The 20,258-nt window shown below is 33.2% G+C and overlaps 1 protein-coding gene across 1 annotated transcript; it reads left to right on the top strand.

Moving 5' to 3' along the window:
- Window positions 1-17,758: 17,758 nt before the first annotated feature.
- LOC133311830 (cytochrome P450 71A1-like) lies at window positions 17,759-19,470 on the top strand. Its single transcript, XM_061512938.1, has 2 exons — window positions 17,759-18,688; window positions 18,844-19,470. The coding sequence occupies exons 1-2, from the start codon at window positions 17,759-17,761 to the stop codon at window positions 19,468-19,470; spliced, it is 1,557 nt and encodes a 518-aa protein (XP_061368922.1).
- Window positions 19,471-20,258: the final 788 nt, after the last annotated feature.

The raw sequence follows: 20,258 nt of genomic DNA, 5'->3' as shown, positions 1-20,258 counted from the left end.
TTTGTGGACCTTGGGACAGTTGTGGACTCTTGACTTTGGATTGTTAGCTTGCGAGGTAAGCTTTCATGTCCTCGATTTTACTCATTGTTGGTTCCACCATACCTCATGGAGGGATGGTTTATATGCATGATGTGTTTTCATGAAATATTGATTATTGACCTATGATTCAATACAAACTAATTGAGACAATTTATTAAAGAGACAATTTAAACTAAACAAGGATTCACGTTGGATCCATAACCCTAACTACAAAATAAACTTAGCCAAGCATAGCTGGCTTAAACAAAAAAAGAAAGAAAAGAAAATAGAAGAAGTCATGAAGAAGAAGAAGAAAAGAATTCAATGTTGCTTCATTCTTCAAGTGTTCTCTCTCTGAATTTTTATAATTCTCCAGCTCTCCTATCTCCTTCACCTCCTTTATTCACATTTGTTGAATGCCTTAATAATGGGCTTAGTTCTTCTTTTATATACTTAACTCCAAATCTACCCCCAAATCTTCACCAAGATATCAATATTCGATTAAAATTTGCAATCCACTTAACTCACATGCTTTTGGTGCTGGTAGCGCCACTCCCGCTAGCGTAGCTAAGCAGAGGATTCATTATGCATTGGCTTTGGTAAGGCCATTCCTGCACTATTAGCGCAGTTTTTTTCGAGTTACTGGCACTTCTGGCGCCAGTCCAGCGCTATTAGCGCGAGCAAACAGTGGCTTCATCATACTTTGGCGTTCTTTGTGCTAGCTTGACGCTGATAGCACGGTTAAACTGGAACTTCCTTTATTTTGCTCTTGTATTGCTCTCTTTTCAATGTAATTATACCTACTAAACACAAGATTTTTAATGAGAAGAGTTTGAGAATGGATTCACAATCTTTATTACAAATACATGTCTTTTTCACTCAATTAAGATTGAATTCTTGCTTATTTTAGCCTTTAAAACATCATATGCTGGAGGCATATCAGAAATAATCAAGCTGATCAATGATCCATCAACTTGAATAAAGACAACTAATCTACTCCTTGACATGATCAATGTTTTCAAAACTTGATGAAGGACAGTTTTCAACCAAACAAGCCTCATGAACAGATTTGATTATTGGTAGTTAGTACAAGGTGCTCTTGAGATGATCACAACCAAGATATAGCCATCCAACTTTTTTATCTTATTCATAAGCCACTGTAAATAACCAATTCAACCCAAAAACGTAAGCTATTTTGTGAGGCTACATTAGTGGTTTTATATATCTCTAACACGTCTCCTCACATGAGAGTCCACCGGGCTTGAAGAGTGGATAATACACAGGTTCACCTACCTGTGCTAAAAAACTTCACAAGACTTTTAATTATTTATTAATTAAATGGGGGCAGTGAGAATCAAACCTGTGACATCGAGGCTCTGATACCATGTACAAAACCAATTCAACCCAAAAACTTAAACTTGTGGGCGAGGCTACCTTAATAATTTTATATATCTCTAATATGCTCCCTCACACGAGAACCCAACGGGCTTGAAGGGTGGACAATACATAGGCCCACCTACTTGTTCTAAGAAATTCCACAAAAGATAGTGGGGGCGGTGAAACAGTCAAATCACCAGCGAAATCGGCCAAAATGTAAAGGAAAAGTCAAAAATAGCAACAAAATCAACCTAAAGCACACCCAAACGATATCTGATCAAAGAGACAAGCAGAGATCCAGACAAAGCAAGAAGAGACAAGCAGAACGATAATGGTCTGAGGCGGAGACTTGCCGTCATCTGCCAGTGAGGTTGTCGGGGCGTTGGTGTCACGCGTAAAGAGAAGGATGCAACGTGAGAGCGCGTCGATGGTCGGCTGGAGCTGGGCCTTTCACTGTAGGGTCACCCGGAGGTTGTGATCCTGTTTGAGGCTGATTGGAGCTCAAAAGGTCACCGAAACAATACTTTTCAGTGATGAACAATAATGGTTTGCACTGTTTTGAACTGATGTGATCGTATGATGATTGGGAAACATCCGTAGATTGATACATCTGAGAAAATAAAGTCAATTAATAGTCCTCTAGGTCCAAAAGGTCCCCAAGAAAATAGGGTTTCATTCTAAAGGCAACAATTGCAGAAGCAGAGCCCTTAGAATATAGAGCTCTAATACCGACTTAAGCTATTGGGTAAGGCTATATTAATGATTTTATATATCTCTCACACGCCCCCTGACATAAGAGCTTACTGGGTTTGAAGGATGGACAATGCACAGGCCCACCTACCTGTGCTAAGAAACTCTACAAGACTTAATTATTTCTTAATTAAATAAGGGGCGGTGAGGATCGAATCCGTGACACCGAGGTTCTGATACCATGTAAAAAGTCAATTCAACCCAAAAGCTTAAGCTTGTGAGTGAGGCTGTGTCCACCCTTCATGCCTAGTAGACTCTCGTGTGAAAAAGCATTTTAGAGATATATAAAACCAATTGAGTGACATCAGTTTTATCCGTTTCTAAGTTCTTGGATATGATAATATGATTCAAAAGAGGTAGAAAGCAAATATTGTAGTTGCATGGACCTTCAATAATAAGGTATAATTGATGTTGCATGGGCTAGATCTCTTTAGTTCTTTGTTCTTATACATTACTACCTTATATAGTCCTAAGTTTTCTAGCTACGACATATAATAGCATGTAACATACTCGAGGTTTGGCACTAAGATTAATGGACTTTTTGACTTGCCGATTAAAGTAAGATAAGGTGAAACTGAAGATATTTTTCCGTCCAAATGGTGATAGCTCAGTTGGTAGCAAAGGAGTTGAGTAAGTAAAAAAGAAAGGGTCTCGGTTCGAAACCCACACGTTACTTTTGGGAGGGGTTTAAATATCTTCATCCCTGACCCGCCCCACACTCCGGATTAGTCTAATAGCCGGCTCAAAGAATCGAAGCTTGTGGGGATACCGGGGAGCCAACTCACCTCAAAATGTAAATAGGGTTGGGTTAACTTCAAAGAAAAGAAGATATTTTTCTATCCTAATCTTCGGCCCTGAGAACCAAGGCAAATTATACTCCTTGCCATGCAGGAGCTGGACAATCGTTTGTTTTTTTTTCTTATAGCCTCTTATAACAAATTTTGTTATCCTTGAATCAAAATCAAATCAATGACTCTCACTTGATTTAATTTTGTAACCGTTGATTTGGTTTTGATTGAATAATAATAAATTTAATTGTAAAAGGTGGTAAAAAAAGAAAAAAAGAAAAAAACAGATGATAAGTATAACATCTCCATATACATATATACATATATACATATATATATATATATATTGTTTGTTAGAGGTGGTATTGTGACTGCACCTAAGCATTGGTGCAGTCTCTGAAACACGGACACGCCATTTTTGGCAAAAAATGCGTGTCTGACACGTGTCCGACACGTGTGCGACACGGACACGTTCGGACACGCGTCCGACACGCGGTCAACTTTTTGGGACACGTTGACTAGTGGGACACGCGAGTTTGACCGAATCTGACACGCGGTCAACGTATTTGGACACGTTTTGGGACACGTTTTAACATTTTTAAAAAAAAGTAAAATTACAATTAAAAAAAATAAAAAATATTTAATAAAATTTAAAAAATCTGGAACCCATCCTTTCTTTTTCGTTGACGCTGGACTCTCTTCGTCGGTCGTCGTCGCCGGTCATCTTCAATCAGAGTGGCATCGCATCTTTAATCTGAGCTATCTGAGAGAGGAGGGAGATTAGGTGTGAACGTGTTGTTGGTGTTGGGAGGCTATCAGTTTCAGTTTAAGAGGAGAGAGGGTGAGGAAGAGGTAGAAGAAGAAAAAGAAGAAGAGAGAGAGTGGAAATGGTAGGAGAACGAAGGAGAGAGGAAGAGTAGCTTACGGTGGTGATGGTGGCGGAGAAGAGGTAAGGGAGTGGTGAAGAGAAAGAGGAATCTTGGGGCGGCGCCACCCATTTCTTCTTGGCGATGCCCCAAGTAATTTGCCACGGAAAGAAGATATTTTTTTACACATACAGGAAAGTGAGATACACAAAGAACATAAAATGTTTTTTTTTTACTGCAATTTAATTTTCAATGTACTTATCTTCTTCCTAAATTTTTTATTATATTTTTTTAATATTAAAAATTCAATTTTGTAAACTTGAAGCTGTATTTGGGCTTGCTAATTGAATTGTTTATGCACTCAAAATTCAAAATTTTCTACACTCTACACTCTTGGAATGTTCTATTATTTTTTTTAATATTTACATTATGAAATTTGAATATTTGATTAGTATATGAGTTATTATGAGTTGCTATATGTATTAAATGTAAATTATATTATATATATTAAAAAAATTATTTAATATCAAAACGTGTCCCAACGTGTCCAAATATGACATTTTTTAGAATTAACGTGTCGGCGTGTCGTGTCGTGTCGTGTCCCGTGTCCCGTGTCCGTGTCCGTGCATCATAGGGTGCAGTCATATAAAACTATGTCGTTTTATAGTGTAAAAGCATTAAATATGGGAAATCATAACCATACAAATGTGAAAATAAATATAAAGCATTAAATATGGGGAATCTTAACCATAAAAATATGAAAATAAATATAATATTCCCATTTTCTACAATTCATTTTGAACGCAAACTTCCTTTATCTCACCCAAAATGAGGTCATTTTTAGCTAATAGTACGAAACGTTATATATAGTAACAATACAAATAATAATTCCAATAATAAATCTACATATATATATATATGAAAAAAGTTGTATTTATAATTTTTTTATTTACAAGCTACACTATGTACTAAGGGTAATATATCGGGTTTTGCTCTTTCAGTAAAGCCTAATAGGGCCTAGTGTGTAAGAAGAACCCAAGAAACCTAGAGTCCATTCAGCTTAGGGTTAAGATTTCTTGGAACCCATATATATTCTACACTTATAGTCATCAGTCTCTTAAGGGTCTTCACTTGGTTGTTGCAGAGACTGAGGTAAGGTCATCTTAAAAGTAAGAGATTTCCCACACACTTCTCATTTCCCCTTAAGACATAGTCTGGAAGATCTGTCACTATCTACCCTCCAGGAGTTTGTTCGTACTGCGGCGCTGAGATGAGAACTTCATGAAGAGGAATCATACATGAGGAGATTCTGCGCATCAAAAGGTAAATCAGTAAAACGATGATGATCTGTTTGCATCCCAAACCATAATGGTCTAAAACGCTTCTGCAGATGCAATTGCTCCTACAATTGGTATCAGAGCCGAATTATGTGTTTGGATGTGGAATATGACACCTAGGGTTTTGTGTTTATTGGTATTATTTTTACATATGTATCTTTGTAATTCTTTTCATTAAATATCAATGTTTTATTTGGTTTTGGCTTTAATCCATGGTAGAAATTTCTTTGTATTTTTTTTTTTTGGGTTGTAACAAGGAGGCTAATATCATATGATTAGGTTTTCTCCTTAATTTTTATTTCAATTTTTCTATATTTTTCTATGTATTACAAAAATTGTAATGAAAGAAATATAAAAAAGAAAGACATTTGTCACTATTTGGACGTGTTCGCGACTTTCTGGTGGTCGAATTGGAGAAACCAACCACGTGAAGTGAAAGAGGACAGAAAATCGAGCAAGAAGACAACTGATTCCGGCCGAGAGGAAGCCAAACGCGCCCTTACGCATCGCCGGCAGCTCTGATCTGGTTGTTCTAGTGGCGGCAACTTCGTGTCTTCAAGGTGGTTCTTCCCTTATAGTTTTGTGCTGAGGTGAGTTCGGGTGACGACCCAATGGACGTGACGGCTAGGGTTTCCAAGAAGGAGGTTAGGGTTTCTCACCAAAGTTTGGTATTTTAGGCTTTTGGGCCCATGTTCAATAAAGAGGCTTGAAACAAAACCTATAGGCCAGAAGAAAGGAGCAAATGAGCTGAGAAGTTTCGTTTTGTAATTTTATTTTTATTTTTTATTTTAAGGAACCATGGTTTAATTGTCTAATTTATAATTTCTTTTTGAATGAATTATATGATGTGATAACAAGTTTGGTGTGATAACATGTCATATAGAATAAGTTATGCCATATTATTGCATAACTTGTATATTACATTAGCATAGTAGCTATGTCTTCAGCGACTAGTATGATAGTTATTGGGATTATTTTAATTTTTATATTATCCTAAAAAAATTAATTAATAATTCTTATGATTTTTGTTAAAAATCTAGATTAATAATTGAATTAATTAATATTGGATAATTAAAATCAAAACAAATGATCCAGATAATTTCCTAAGAGAATTATTTATTTTTCGAGTAAATTATGGGTCTGCTAAAATGGTCATATTAACGCACACGCTATCTATCATGACTAGATTTTAGGACTTTAATAATTTCACAAATTTAGTAAAGTATTGTACGACTCATCGTCAGCAATGCTTGGATGCAAAGGAAATTTTTTTGAAATCAAACAAAGGTCACTCTCAATTAAACAATTCTTGAAAATTGGAGAAATTGCTTATGTTGAATGAGAGGAGATTTAAATTAAGAAATTAATTAAATCTTGAGGTACTCTATAGGACAATTAATAAAATAGTCATGTGATGCCCCATCGGATAAGTATGATTGGATTTTATTAGATTGAACTTAAATAATAATGGGTGGAGATTTAAATTAAGAAATTAATTTAACCTCCGGGCGCATTATGGGCCTATCAATAAAATAATCATGTGATGCCCCGATGGATAAGCATAATTTGATTTTATTGGGCCTTAATAATTTCAAAATTTTAATAAATTATTGTACAACCCGACGTCAGCAACACTAAGTTATTAAAGATAATTTTAAAATTAAACAATAAATTCGACAGAGCTTATGAAAATTCTCAAATAAAAATATTAAATAGGTGAATGTTTTACATTAAGTATTTAATTTTAAAACATGCGGGCTCCATTTATGGGTCAATTAATAAAATGGTCATGTGAAGCCCCAACAGATAAGCATGATTGAATTTTATTTTGATTGGACATTAATAATTTCAAAATTTTAGTAAAGTATTGTACAACCCAATGTCGACAATGCTTAGATATTAAGGATAATTTTGAAATTAAACAATGGTTAACTACATTCAACTTTGGTAAAGTTACTAACCCTCCTAACGAGGCTCTGGTAATGGCACCGAAGGCCCAAATATCAATTTTAGTTTTTACAAATGACTTGCCTAACATAAGCCTTGCAAAGAAAACTAAAGTATTATTAACAATAAACAAGAGTAGTTATGAGAATCTACTTGCACTTTGTTTATTTATTGCATTATTTGTTTGTAATTGTGTGCCTTGTATGCTTTTCAAAAAATATCTTAGAAATAATTTTGAGTCAAAAATCTCTAGATGGTACCAACTATGAATAAGTGAAAAGCAAACTTGATATTGTTCTAAAACATGAAAGCTAAAATTTGTCCTAATAATACTAAGGCCACAGCCACTTGCAGATGATGCGTCTAAGGAAGCTAAGACGCAATACTCATATTGGGAAAAGACAAATATGGTAGTTCGCTACTATGTTTTTGTCAGTCTTTCCAAACACTTGCATAAGCAAGTGTAAATGGTTAAGAGTGGAGTAGAGATGCTTCAGACACTTAATGACATGTTTGCTGCGTCTAGTAGCTCTACTAGACAAAATGCAGTCAGTGTAGGTTTTGCTAAAAGTCTTGTTAAATCCAAGGGGAAACCCAAGGTTGGTAACAAAAACAAAATGGCTTGGTTATCAGTAGTCAAACCAGTTTCTATGAAGAAGTCTAAAGGCAAGTGCTTCAAGTGCGGACTGAAGGGACACTGAAAGAAAAATTGTCGAGAGGTGATGAAAAAGAACCAGGTATGGATAATTTAAAGGATTATTTAGTTGATGAATCTATGATTCGAGAACCACTGACTATGTTTATTGCTCTTTGTAGTGGTTCAAGCATAGATGGCCTATTACCGTTGGAAAAATAAATTTTAAGCTTAAAGATAGGAAACTTATGTCTGCATTAACGATAGAGTAAGTTATTTTATCTTTTGATAATTTATGACTTTGGTTTTAGATGACTGTTTATTTATTTCGGTATATTAAATAGTCTTTATTACTTGAGTCATATATCCGATTTAATTTATTACGTTGTATTGAAAGGATGATAAACAAGAACATTCACCAAAAAAATAAAAGTTTCAAATTGAAACATATTTTTGGCCTTTGTGATTGAGTCAGGTTATCTCAAACAGAAAACATGATATAGTTAAAAGAGGGACTGAAAGTTCCATAATTTTTGAACTAAAAGCTACATGTAATTCCTATTTGGAAGGTAAAATGATCAAGTAATCTCACAAGATCAAAGGGATTTGTGCAACTATTCAACTAGAATTAGTACATAGTGATGTATGTGGACTAATTAACGTTCAAGCCAAAAAAAGGTTATGAGTACTTCATTATGTGAATGGTTACTCTAGATAGATGAACCTAGTGCGCCATAAGTTTAAAGCTTTTGAAAAATTCCAAGAGTTTTAAGTCAGAGGCAGAAAAGTATCTAGGTGTTGAAATGAAAACACTTTAGTTTGACTGAAGTGTTTGATACCTGTCTGGTATGTTAAGGTCTTACCTGATTTAAGAGGGGATAGTTTTCATAATTGTCAACTCTAGGAATGCATTAGTTAAACGAAGTTGCAGTATGCAGAAATCAAACATTTCTTGACTTGGTGAAGTCCATGTTCAGTTATTCATCTATGCCAATAGCGTTCTGGGGAGATTCCTGGGAGAAGACAATGCACATTCTTAACTTGATTCCATCTATGTCTGTTGTAGAGACACCTAAAGAATTATGGAAAGGGTGCAAGGCCAGTTTAAACCATATTTGAATTTAGCGTGCTCTGGCACACGTCTTACAATAGCGGTCAAATAAGATGTAATCTTGTACGGAAATGTGCATATCTTTCCGCTACCTAAAGAGAACCAGGGATGAGATCTTATTTAGTCCAAAGGATAAGATGCTCTAAGTGAGCATTCACGTGATTATCTTAGAGTAGGACTAGATGACAATTATAAGCACTTAAGTAAAGTTGTTCTTGATGAGACTTATCTCAGATCATGAATTTCCAAAATCTCTAGAGGTTTCATCCTCTGTTCCCTTGATTGTTCAAAGAGGAGAAAGATATACCTCTAGGTGAACAAATACGGGAACCATAATTGGAAATTCAACATGATAATATATAAATGAAATTTATAGAAATATTAGTATCACATGTGTAAGAACAATATCAAGAACTTATTAAACACGTAATATATGGATCCTTAAGAAATTGAAGATCCACCATTCGACCCAATCTTGGATCTACCTGTAGATACACAAGGTCTAGTATGGTACATTCGTAGTGGGAGAGAACCTTGTTAACTCTCAAGTTGTCTCTTGTTGAGTGACATTGATCTAACTAGTTACTATAATGTACTAGAAGATATTGTTGATCAAGTGTGCTAAAGCTATTAACCATGAGATGGAATACTTGTAATTCAACTTCGTTCGGTACCTAGTAAAGGCATCAAGAGGGGTAAGACCCACTAGTGCATGTGGACCTAAAATGCAAAGAGATGATGGACAGGAAAGTGAAAACCTTCAAAGCAAGCTTGGAGGAAAATTTTGCCAGACACCATGCTTAAGTCTATCCAGATTCTCTTAGTTGCTGCTATAAATCTCAATTATGAGATTTTATTTTGGGAGTTGGATGTCAGGATATCTACATACAACAACCAAAAGGATTTATAGCAAATGGGCAGGAACACACGGTATGCAAATTGTAAAAGTATATTTCATGAACTTAAGCAAGAATCCAGGTCTTGGAACATCAGTTTTGATTAGGTTATCAAAATTTTAATTTTGAGAGAACATTGATGAATGATTTGTATTTGTATGTAAAGGATCCAACGGCAGGCAGTAGCTTTTCTGGTACTTTATGTAGATTATATGCTCCTTATTGGAAACAACGTGGAGGTAATATCAAACATAAAGAGTTGGTTAAGTTAGTGTTTTGGTATGAAAGTATTAGGGAAGCCAATTATATTCTTGGTATAAAACTCTTATGAAGAATAAGTTATTGGCATCACCTTAGGCTACTTACATTGACAAAACTCTTGCCAAATTTCTACATGGTAATTCTAAGAAGGAAATTATGTCTCTCAGACGTGGAATTCATCTTCCTAAGGAGTAACCTCTAAAGACTCCTGAGAAGGAAGAATGCATGAGCAGAATACCTTATGCTTTGGCAATAGGTAATCTTATGCATACCATGTTGGGCATTAAACTAGACATCTGCCATACAGTGGGAGTAATGAGACGGTATCATTTTGGACCTAGAGGAACACTAGATTATTGTTAAGCATGCACTCAAGTATCTTTGGAGAACGAGAGGTTATACGTTGGTATATTCTAGTGGAAGTCTTGAAAAGCTGAGATTTCATAGATTCAGTTTTTCAAGTGGATATTGACTCAAGAAAATCGACCTCGGGCTATGAGTTTTTTCACTAAATTTGGATAACATTAGAGGTGAATCTTGCAGACCCAGTTACTAAGAGTTTGACTGAACTTGTGTTCAAGAGGCATGTTACTTCTTTGGATCTTAGGAGGATCCCAGACTTGCATTAAGTGAGGGGGAGATATTGTTTTCATTACGCTTTTGGAGTAAGACAATGAAACAATGTAATCATTTTCTGAATTCTACAAATAAGGTGTTATTCATTGTTTCGTGCACACAATTTACAAATATTAAGGTTCGGATCAATTGTGGAGTATATGATCATTTGAATACGTTCATGGAGGCACGGTTGATGAATTGATTCACCGCTATTAAATAAAGTTGGGCGCGTTATTTAGGCTGTAATATTTTATGAAATAGTTTTGTCCGAATCATTATAAATTGTTGGTGTGAATTAACATTCACATTGAAAGAATCAAGGAGAGATTTGATTAAAGTTGTTTTTCTGTCATAAGGTATCAAATCTCCATATAACTATAGTTATGCGATTGCTCTTAATCCTGAGTTTATTTTAAATAAATAATCAAATAGTTTTCATTCTTTGATTTACCAACGGGTGAGGTTCGATCTATTGACGGCCAATAACTCGATATTTTAGGATTGCGATTATTTGATTATTGGTATTTAAGAGATAAACAACATAGAGTTTGTAGGATATGTCCCCTTGACATGTTCCAGTACTTAGATATTGAAGACACTGGCCAGTGCATGTAATCCACTAGAGAAACTATCATAGTTAAGGGGATAAATAATTGATTGAGTTATAGAAAACTTGTCCATCAATTATAGACATTCTACAAAAGGGTGATGCATATTCATGTTATATGTGTTATTAATCTTAGAGTTCAAGTTCAGACTTTTAGTGGAGTAGCACCGAATCAGATAATCATTCGTTGATTATCAGAAGCCTTGATTAATAACAGCTGATAGATCCCCAGGCTAGCTCGAGATAAGGGATGAGAAAATTTTAGTTGATGACAACTAGTGGGATACATGGATTTGGGCTCTGGGCTCAAGTTTGTATTTAAGAGCAAGTGAGAGATTGTTGGATTTTACTCTTTCACTAAAGCCCAATATGGCTAGTGTGTAAGAAGAACCCAAGAAACCTAGAGCTCATTCACCTTAGGGTTAGGATTTCTTGGAACTCATATATATTCTACACTTTGGTTATCATTCACTTAAGGGTCTTCACTTGGTGGTTGCAGAGGCTGAGGTAAGGTCATCTCCCTGAAAGTAAGAGATTGCCCACACACTTCCCCTTTTCCCTTGAGATATAGCCTAGAAGATCTGCCATTGTCCAGCCTCAAGGAGTTTGTTCGTGCTGCGGCACTGAGATTAGCAGTTCGTGAATAGGAATCATATATGGGGAGATTCTGCACGAGATCTGCGCATCAAAAGGTAAATTAGTAAAACGATGATGATCTGTTTGCATCCCAAACTGCAATGGTCTAAAACGCTTCCGCAAATGCAATTGCTCCTACATAATATAATGTGTACCATAATGTACTACCCCTCGTACATAATATACTTTGTAAGAGCTTGTAAAAGAAAATTATAGGTATAACCCTTCTATATATATATGAAAATAATGTGTGTCATTTTAAAGGATGTAAAGTTGTATCATTTTAAGAGAAAGAAAGAGGTAGATAAAGAAGAAGAGAGAGTTGAGAAAAAAAATAAAAGTGTGGGTCCCACCTCTTTGTGAGAGTGAAATGATATAAGTTGTGTCATTTAGAAGGATAAACACTTTTCCATATATATATATATGGCTTTAATGTTTCTAAAGTAAATGTAGATAAGTTATCTACATTCACTGCTAAAACGACGTCGTTTTGAATTGAAAAATTAAAAAATTATAATGAAAAAGACTATTATAATCCTGAAATAAATTATAATTACAAAAATATTTTGATTTCTACTTCGAAACGACGTCATTTTGGGCTCAATGTAGATAAATTATCTACATTGTCGGTAGAAAAAGCGAACCCTATATATATATATATATATATATATATATTAATCTTCCTTCTCTTTGCCTAATTCATTGAAAGATCATGTGATATAAACCTGACAACTAACCTCGAACTTTGGCCAGAGAATTTCTATCACATGGTCTCCTAAAACATCAAAGAACCAGCAAACACAAAGAATATTTAATTTTCAATTTATCACATTAACAAGTACTAATATATAATTTAATCAAAGACCATAGCCAATATGTATATATAATTAGTCTTTTTTCTGCATTTTCATACTATTAAAATACAGACTTTATTAATCTTCAACAAAAAAATTACAGTCTTTCTTGGGATAGAAGTCTATTAATTGAAATATTAAATAAGCGTCAATATAAGTACTATGTTAAATTAGTCAGATAAAGACAAAATACTGGAGGGTGACATTGTTCAATTGTTTACGCTTTGCTTATACAATTTAAACAAGGGATATATGCTTCTCCTTACTCTCACTTTCGGCAGACGTAACAGGCAAAAATATTTATTCTTTTAAATGATATAACTTATATCATTTCACTCACACAAAGAAGTGAAACTCCATCTTTGTTTTTTTTGTCAACTCTCTCTTTCTTTATCTATTTTTTTCTCTCTTTTAAAATGACACAACTTTATATCCTTTAAAATGACACATATTTTTCCCAACATTTATTTGTGGGACCATCAAGAGAGAGAGAAAAAAAAATCAAAACAATCATGCAGATCGATGATGGCTCGGTAAGGAAAAATATGTCTTCTTATGATGTTGGGAAAGTATATATCCCTTTTCATATTGGGAATTACTTTTCTTATGTTATATAAAAAAATTTTATCTCCTATATTCACATTTTTCAAATGGGTCTCATAAGATTTTTTTTCTCTCACCTCTAACTTTTTTTTCTCTCTTAACTTTTATTTGACAATGAGATAATACTTCTCTTATGCAACATAAGAGAAGTATTACCCTTTTATATTTTTGGATACACACATGACCAAACACATTTACCGACATTCCTCGTCACTGGAATAATCTTAGTGGCTTAGTATAATATCCCTTTAAACAAATGCTTTGAACCACCGACGGTAGCTTGTTGCTTGTAATTTTTGTTTTTCATTACCAGTGGCAATCCGACGGTAGATGAGAGTTGAACCACCGAACTCGAATTGTAAGTTATAACTTATAATGATAAAATTATTCATGTATTTATTTTCACAGTATAATTTTATTTTATTTTTTTGAAGAAATTGATTCGTGATTATCAATTTATTCAATCTCTGTGGCCCATATTTAATTAAATAAAAGTTATATTTTAGTATCAAAAAGGCTCCAGACGGTCTTCTTTATCACCTCCGGTTAAGAAGAGAGGATTCTTTTAGAGAACAATATAAAGTCTTAAAAAGGCTTTCACCCAACAACTTAAGGTTTTGGGTTGAATTAGTTCTTTATATAGTATCAGAACTTGAGTGACTACAAGATCACAAGTTTGATCCTCACCGCTCCCACTTTAAAGTGGAATTAAAATAAATAAATAAAACACAAAAGGTAAACCAAAAATTAGGCATGTACAATATACACGCTTCTAGCCCAAAGAATCCTTGCGTGAGGGGGTGTGTCAGAGAATAATATAAAGTCTTAAAAATGTCATCACCCAATACCTTAAGGTTTTGGGTTGAATTGATTCTGTACAGATTGTACTTTTCAATGGTTTCAGAAAATATCTTAACAACGTAGTTAATTTTTTTTTCTGTCTTTTATACAATTGAATAATGGGATATATGTGTCTCATATTATAAAAAAATAATTTTGTCTCATGCACATATAAAAATAGATTGAATTAACGTTTTTTTTTCTCTTTCTTCTCTCTGTGTGTCTTATATATTTTTTTATATGTTGCATGAGATAAAATTATTTAAAATTGTCTAACATGAAGAACATGTTCCCCTTAAATAATTACACAAAAGAAAGTTGATTACTTAGGATACCAAGTAGCAAAAAATGGTTAATACAGTCAATTGCACAAAGTATTTTACTATTTTCCTTTGTCGTGGCAAATAAATGCGCGCAGTAAACAGTTTTTTCTTAAATAATTAGGTGGCTTTAAATTAGCTTTTTTTCTTTTTTTAGTGGTCTAGTGAAAACAAGTAAAACAAAAATGAATATAACACAAGAACAGGGTGCTAAGATCATCAGCAAGTGGTATGAAAATCAAACCCGAAGGAGGAATATTCCAAATCTTCATATTTTTCAGCATCATAATTAAACACACAGTATAGCCAAAACAAATCAGCACAGAAGTTAACTTCACGGAGGACAAGATCAATCCTTGCAGCTTCTTTTTCCTTTAAGATTTTTTTATATCAATCTTCATTTAAACAAAAAAAATTTTAACATATTTTTTTTTTTGGTAGATAACAAATTGTGTTTAATTAAAACTATTACAGACTCTGCTATTTTTTAAAAAAAAAACTACAACATTTTTAATTTCTCCCCACGAGAGAAGTTTTCAGATTAAAAGTGTTTTTGAAGTCTTGTTTGCCAATTACACATGTTTACTACAAGGAAAGCCGCATTTGTTTTGTGTTCGATTTTTCCGAGTTATTACAGATAAATTATATGCAGTAAGCTCAATACGACATCATTTTGGAGCGAAAATCATGATATTTTTGTAATTTTAATTTATTTCAGGATTATAATAGTCTTTATATTTATAATTTTTTAAGATTTCAAAGTCAAAACGACGTCATTTTGGGAATAAATGCAGATAACTTGTCTGCAGTAATTGCAGAAACTTTTTTCCCTTTGTTTTTATTTAATTTTTTTTATTTTTATTCATTAACCTGAACATAAGTTAAAAATCACATGTGGAGGGTTTCGATCACATCGTCTCCTAATCAATCACGCAAACACAAGCTTCATTTTTCAATTGTTCACGTTAACAAGGACTGTATATTATATGATTTAATCAAAGACCATAACTAATATAGACACACAAACAGTCATTTTCTCTCCTGTATTTTTTATATTATTCAATTATGGATTTTTTTTTTGGTAATCATTAAATTATGAATTTATTAGGTACAAGTTAATGAATTGAAAATATTAAATAAAAATCAATGTATGTAATATTTAAAAAAATTAAAAATGATTACCAAATTTTTTTTAAAAATATTCAATATTATTTCTTTAAGTAATATTTTGGATAATTTAATTAAAAAAGTTCTTTATATTTTATTACATATATCTTAAGAACACATTAAAAAAGATGATTATTTAGTCTAGCTAGCAAATAATGTTGTTAATTGCAACGATGTGTTTCTCATGCAGAAATTCTTTAAATCATTTTTTAGCTATGTACTCTTGAAAATATATAATTAAAAAAAAACTAGCAACAACTTTTTAATTATATACTTCCAGAAGTACAGATTTAAAAAAATAACATTAATATTATAATTATATACTTTCAGAAATACATGATTACAAGATGGGTGCATGAATTTTTGTAAAATGAGAAAAAGAAATCCTTTATTTATTTCTTCCGTTGACAAATTCTTGCTTATGTTATCGGAGTTTGTTTTCAAGATAGTGGAGGGACTGACCCCCAACCTTTGGTGGGACCGCTTCGATCACGTGCTACCCTAATTATGAGTGCATTTTCAGTATCACTTTCGCAGTAGCACTGAATGTGACGGTGGTATTATAATTATGTATTTTAGAAAGTAAATAATTATGATATTAAAATTATTTTTTTTTCTCTTTTGATACACTTTTCACCTTAATTCTTATTGGTCTGTCATACATACTATCGTAGTATTGCAGATTTTTTTTCCTAATTACTCAAATAAAGACAAGAGGATCAAGAATTATATTGTTTAATTTTTAATATTATAATCATTACTATTATACAATTTAAATAAAGATTAATTGTAAAGAATTATTTCAATCCAAAAGTTAGATTCTTTGTTAAGTGAGATTACATTAATGATTTTATATATCTTCAATATTAGTGAGTTTTTTATTGCAGGGAAAACTATTAACACGACACAAATTTTTATTCGTGTCAAAATCTTCAACACGAATACGACGCGACACGAATAACACACAAAAAAGAAATCAAAATGGTAATTGACAGAAAAAATTAAAAAAATGGATTGAAATTTAAAATAATAGTAATTAAAAATAATTAAAATATACCGGTCGACACGAATTTGACATACAACACGATACGAATTTTTTACAAGTCATTCTTTCCAACACGAACACAACATGAATTTTTTTGCTGATTAACCCAAATACGAATTTTCGTATCGTGTCACGGGTCGACCCGCGTGTTATAACATGTCATAGACGTGATTAGTCCTATCTTGCATGTTTAAATAATGGATGATATTACTTTAACCCAAAAAATGATTGTGATTTGGGCTCGTATATTATCTTTTTGAAATTATAAGTTGAGTGATAAAAGTTATAAATTGAATGATAAAAGTTACTGTTTGAGTAATAAAAAATTTATAAATTTTATGCGTTTATAATTTTTATTACTTGGTGTAAAATATTTGATACAAAATTTATATTAAAAAAATATGATATTTCTTTTTTATAAAAAGAGTATTGCGGTAAGTCTCCCTTAGAACGGTAATGGACGTTCCATCAACAGCCTCTCCTATCATGTTTAAATAAAGCTAATTACCCAAAAACTAAATATGATTAATGCAATGGTTAGGATTCCATTGGCATCAACAATTTTATTTGTATTTATTTCCCAAAAAAAAAATATTTGTATTGTTTGTTTATCATTAAAAATGAGAATTCTGAGTTTAATTTTATTTTTAATGATGGAATCCAAGGATAACATCTTATAAGCAAAGAAAAATTATCCTTGTGAAAATGATTTTACGACAAAACTTTCATTCCTTCCCCCGCCCCCTCTTTTTTCCCCTTCAAAAAACTTAGTCTAATGCTGTGAAGACTAAAGATGACACCAATTCGTAGGACCTAGGGTCAAGAGAGGATTAATAATGATAAAGGCTTTTCAAAATAATAACAATAATACAATGGGAGATTCTACCAAAAAAAATAATACTATGGGAAACAGTATGATTGTTTATTGCATGCAATCACGCGACGGCTACTGACGTAGGCAAACTTGGCATAAGGTTCTTGATATTTTTATATTCATTTTCATTTTGAATTCTTAATTTTATGAAGTTCAAATTCTTTTCTTTTATATGTCCTTGCTGTGAAGAATACCAACCCAAAGGAATAATGGCTCAGGCATCGTCAGTTCTAATGCAATTGCCGTCTGAGCCAAAATCAATCCTTTTCTTTTCTATTTTGTGCTTCATAAGTGTTATTATGTTCATGCTTAAGCTCAAAAGAAAAAACAATTACAATCTGCCTCCATCCCCACCAAAGCTACCAATTATTGGAAATCTTCATCAACTAGGCACACTCCCACACCGCTCCTTCCAAACACTCTCTAAAAAGTATGGCCCTCTCATGTTGTTGCAGCTTGGACAAACAAAAACTCTTGTGGTTTCATCAGCGGATATGGCAAGAGAAATAATAAAAACACATGATGTTGCTTTCTCCAACAGGCCTGAGTCTACAGCTGCTAAATTCTTACTCTATGGATACAAGGATATTGGTTTTGCACCCTACGGCGAAGAGTGGAGACAAAAAAAGAAGATATGTGTTCTTGAGCTTCTGAGCCAGAAAAGGGTGGGGTCTTTTCACTCTATCAGACAAGAAGAAGTTGCAGAATTGGTTGACACTATACGTGAAGCATGCGCGAGTAAAAAGTCCTTTGTGAATCTAAGTGAGATGTTATATGCAGCCTCAAACAATATAGTGTCTAGATGTGTTATAGGACAAAAATATGATACTCCAGACGGTACTGCAAGCATTGGAGTGCTAGCAAGGAAGACTATGAAACTAATAGCAGCTTTCAGCGTGGGTGATTTCTTCCCTTCATTGGGTTGGATTGATGTTCTCACGGGCTTAATTTCAGAAATTAAGTCCACTTCTGTTGCATTAGATGCTTTCTTTGATGAGGTAATTGCACAACAGAAGAAGAGCAACAAAAACGATGATAAAACCGATATTAAAGACTTTGCAGGGATCCTCCTTCAACTTCAAGAGGGTGGAAAGCTTGACTTTGAGCTTACACACGATAACCTCAAAGCACTCCTCACGGTTTCTCTCTCTCTATCTATCTATCTATCTATCTATCTGCTACTCCATGTCAATAGCATATCCACTAACATGCACTCACACATGAACACATGGTGATCACAAGTTGTAATGATCTATGAAAAATGGTGTGTGAATATCTAACTTTGTAATTTCAGGACATGTATCTCGGTGGAAGTGACACTACTGCAACGAATCTGGAATGGGTTTTTGCTGAGCTCGTTAAGAATCCAAATACCATGAAGAAAGTCCAAGAAGAGGTAAGAAGAGTTCTGGGGAAAAAATCAAAAGTGGATGAAAATGATGTGAATCAAATGAACTACTTGAAATGTGTAATCAAGGAAACTTTGAGATTACATCCACCTGTTCCACTTTTGGTTCCTCGAGAGACAGTATCAAGTGTGAAACTAAAAGGGTATGATATTCCCCCCAAAACAAGGGTATTTATGAACGCATGGGCAATACAGAGAGACCCTGAATTATGGGACAATCCTGAAGAGTTTCTTCCTGAGAGATTTGAAGGTAACCAAGTTGATGTTAAAGGACAAGATTTTCAATTAATACCATTTGGAATTGGGAGAAGGGGATGTCCTGGAATTTCGTTTGGGCTTGCTTCTACAGAGAATATACTTGCTAATCTTCTATTTTGGTTCGATTGGAAGCTACCTAAAACTGGTGTATTGATGCAGGACTTAGACATGAGTGAGGTGAATGGACTCACTGTCACCAAGAAAATACCACTTCATCTTAAACCAATACTATACTCATTTGGATCTAAACCTTGACGTACTGCAACATTATTGGTCTATGAAACGTTATGTCGCTTTTATTCTGGTTTGTTTTGTTTCTTGAATGTTGTTTCACTTTCATTCTCTTTGTACTTCGATGTGGAAGATATTAATAAAACTTTGTGGTATGTGTTCTCAAATTCTAGAAAACATAGCTAATTTAAGAATATATTTGTGATTGCAATGGGAAGCTTATTTTCTTTCGAGAAATTTTTTGTCGACATAATTCAAAAATAAAGTGCACTCGTTATATGTCTCATTCTTCTGGAAAATATGATTACATTTTCTCCAAAATTAAATTTTATTTATGTAAAACCCATGAAAAAGTAACAATAATATATATATAGGGTTCGTTTTTTCTAAAGTTACTTTAGATAATTTTGTTTAATGTTTACTCAAACGACATCGTTTTGGGGCAGAAATCATGGTGTATTTGTAATTTTAATTTATTTTGAGGTTATAATAATCTTTATCATTTTAATTTTTAACTTTTCAACCCCAAAACGACGTCGTTTGGGTGAACATTAGACAAAATTATTTAAAATAACATTAGATATTTTTTTCTATATATATATATATATATATATATGGTATTAAAGTTTCTCGTGTCACAAGAGATGAAGCTATCTCCTGCAACCCCAAAACGACATCGCTTTGGGGATAAAAATAAAAATAAAAAGGTTTTTTAGTAAAATTTATTATTCAAATATGAATGTAAAATTTTTAAAATATTCTTTATTTTTAATGTTTAACTCCAAAATAACGTTATTTTTGGGTTGCAGGAG

This window comes from Gastrolobium bilobum, unplaced genomic scaffold (genome assembly GCF_033153095.1).
Source record: "Gastrolobium bilobum isolate Gb01-03AN ecotype WA unplaced genomic scaffold, APGP_CSIRO_Gbil_v1 utg14709, whole genome shotgun sequence".
Classification (NCBI taxonomy): Eukaryota; Viridiplantae; Streptophyta; class Magnoliopsida; order Fabales; family Fabaceae; genus Gastrolobium; species Gastrolobium bilobum.
The sequence above is the reverse complement of the archived record's forward strand: the minus strand, read 5'-3'. Positions and strand labels throughout refer to the sequence as shown.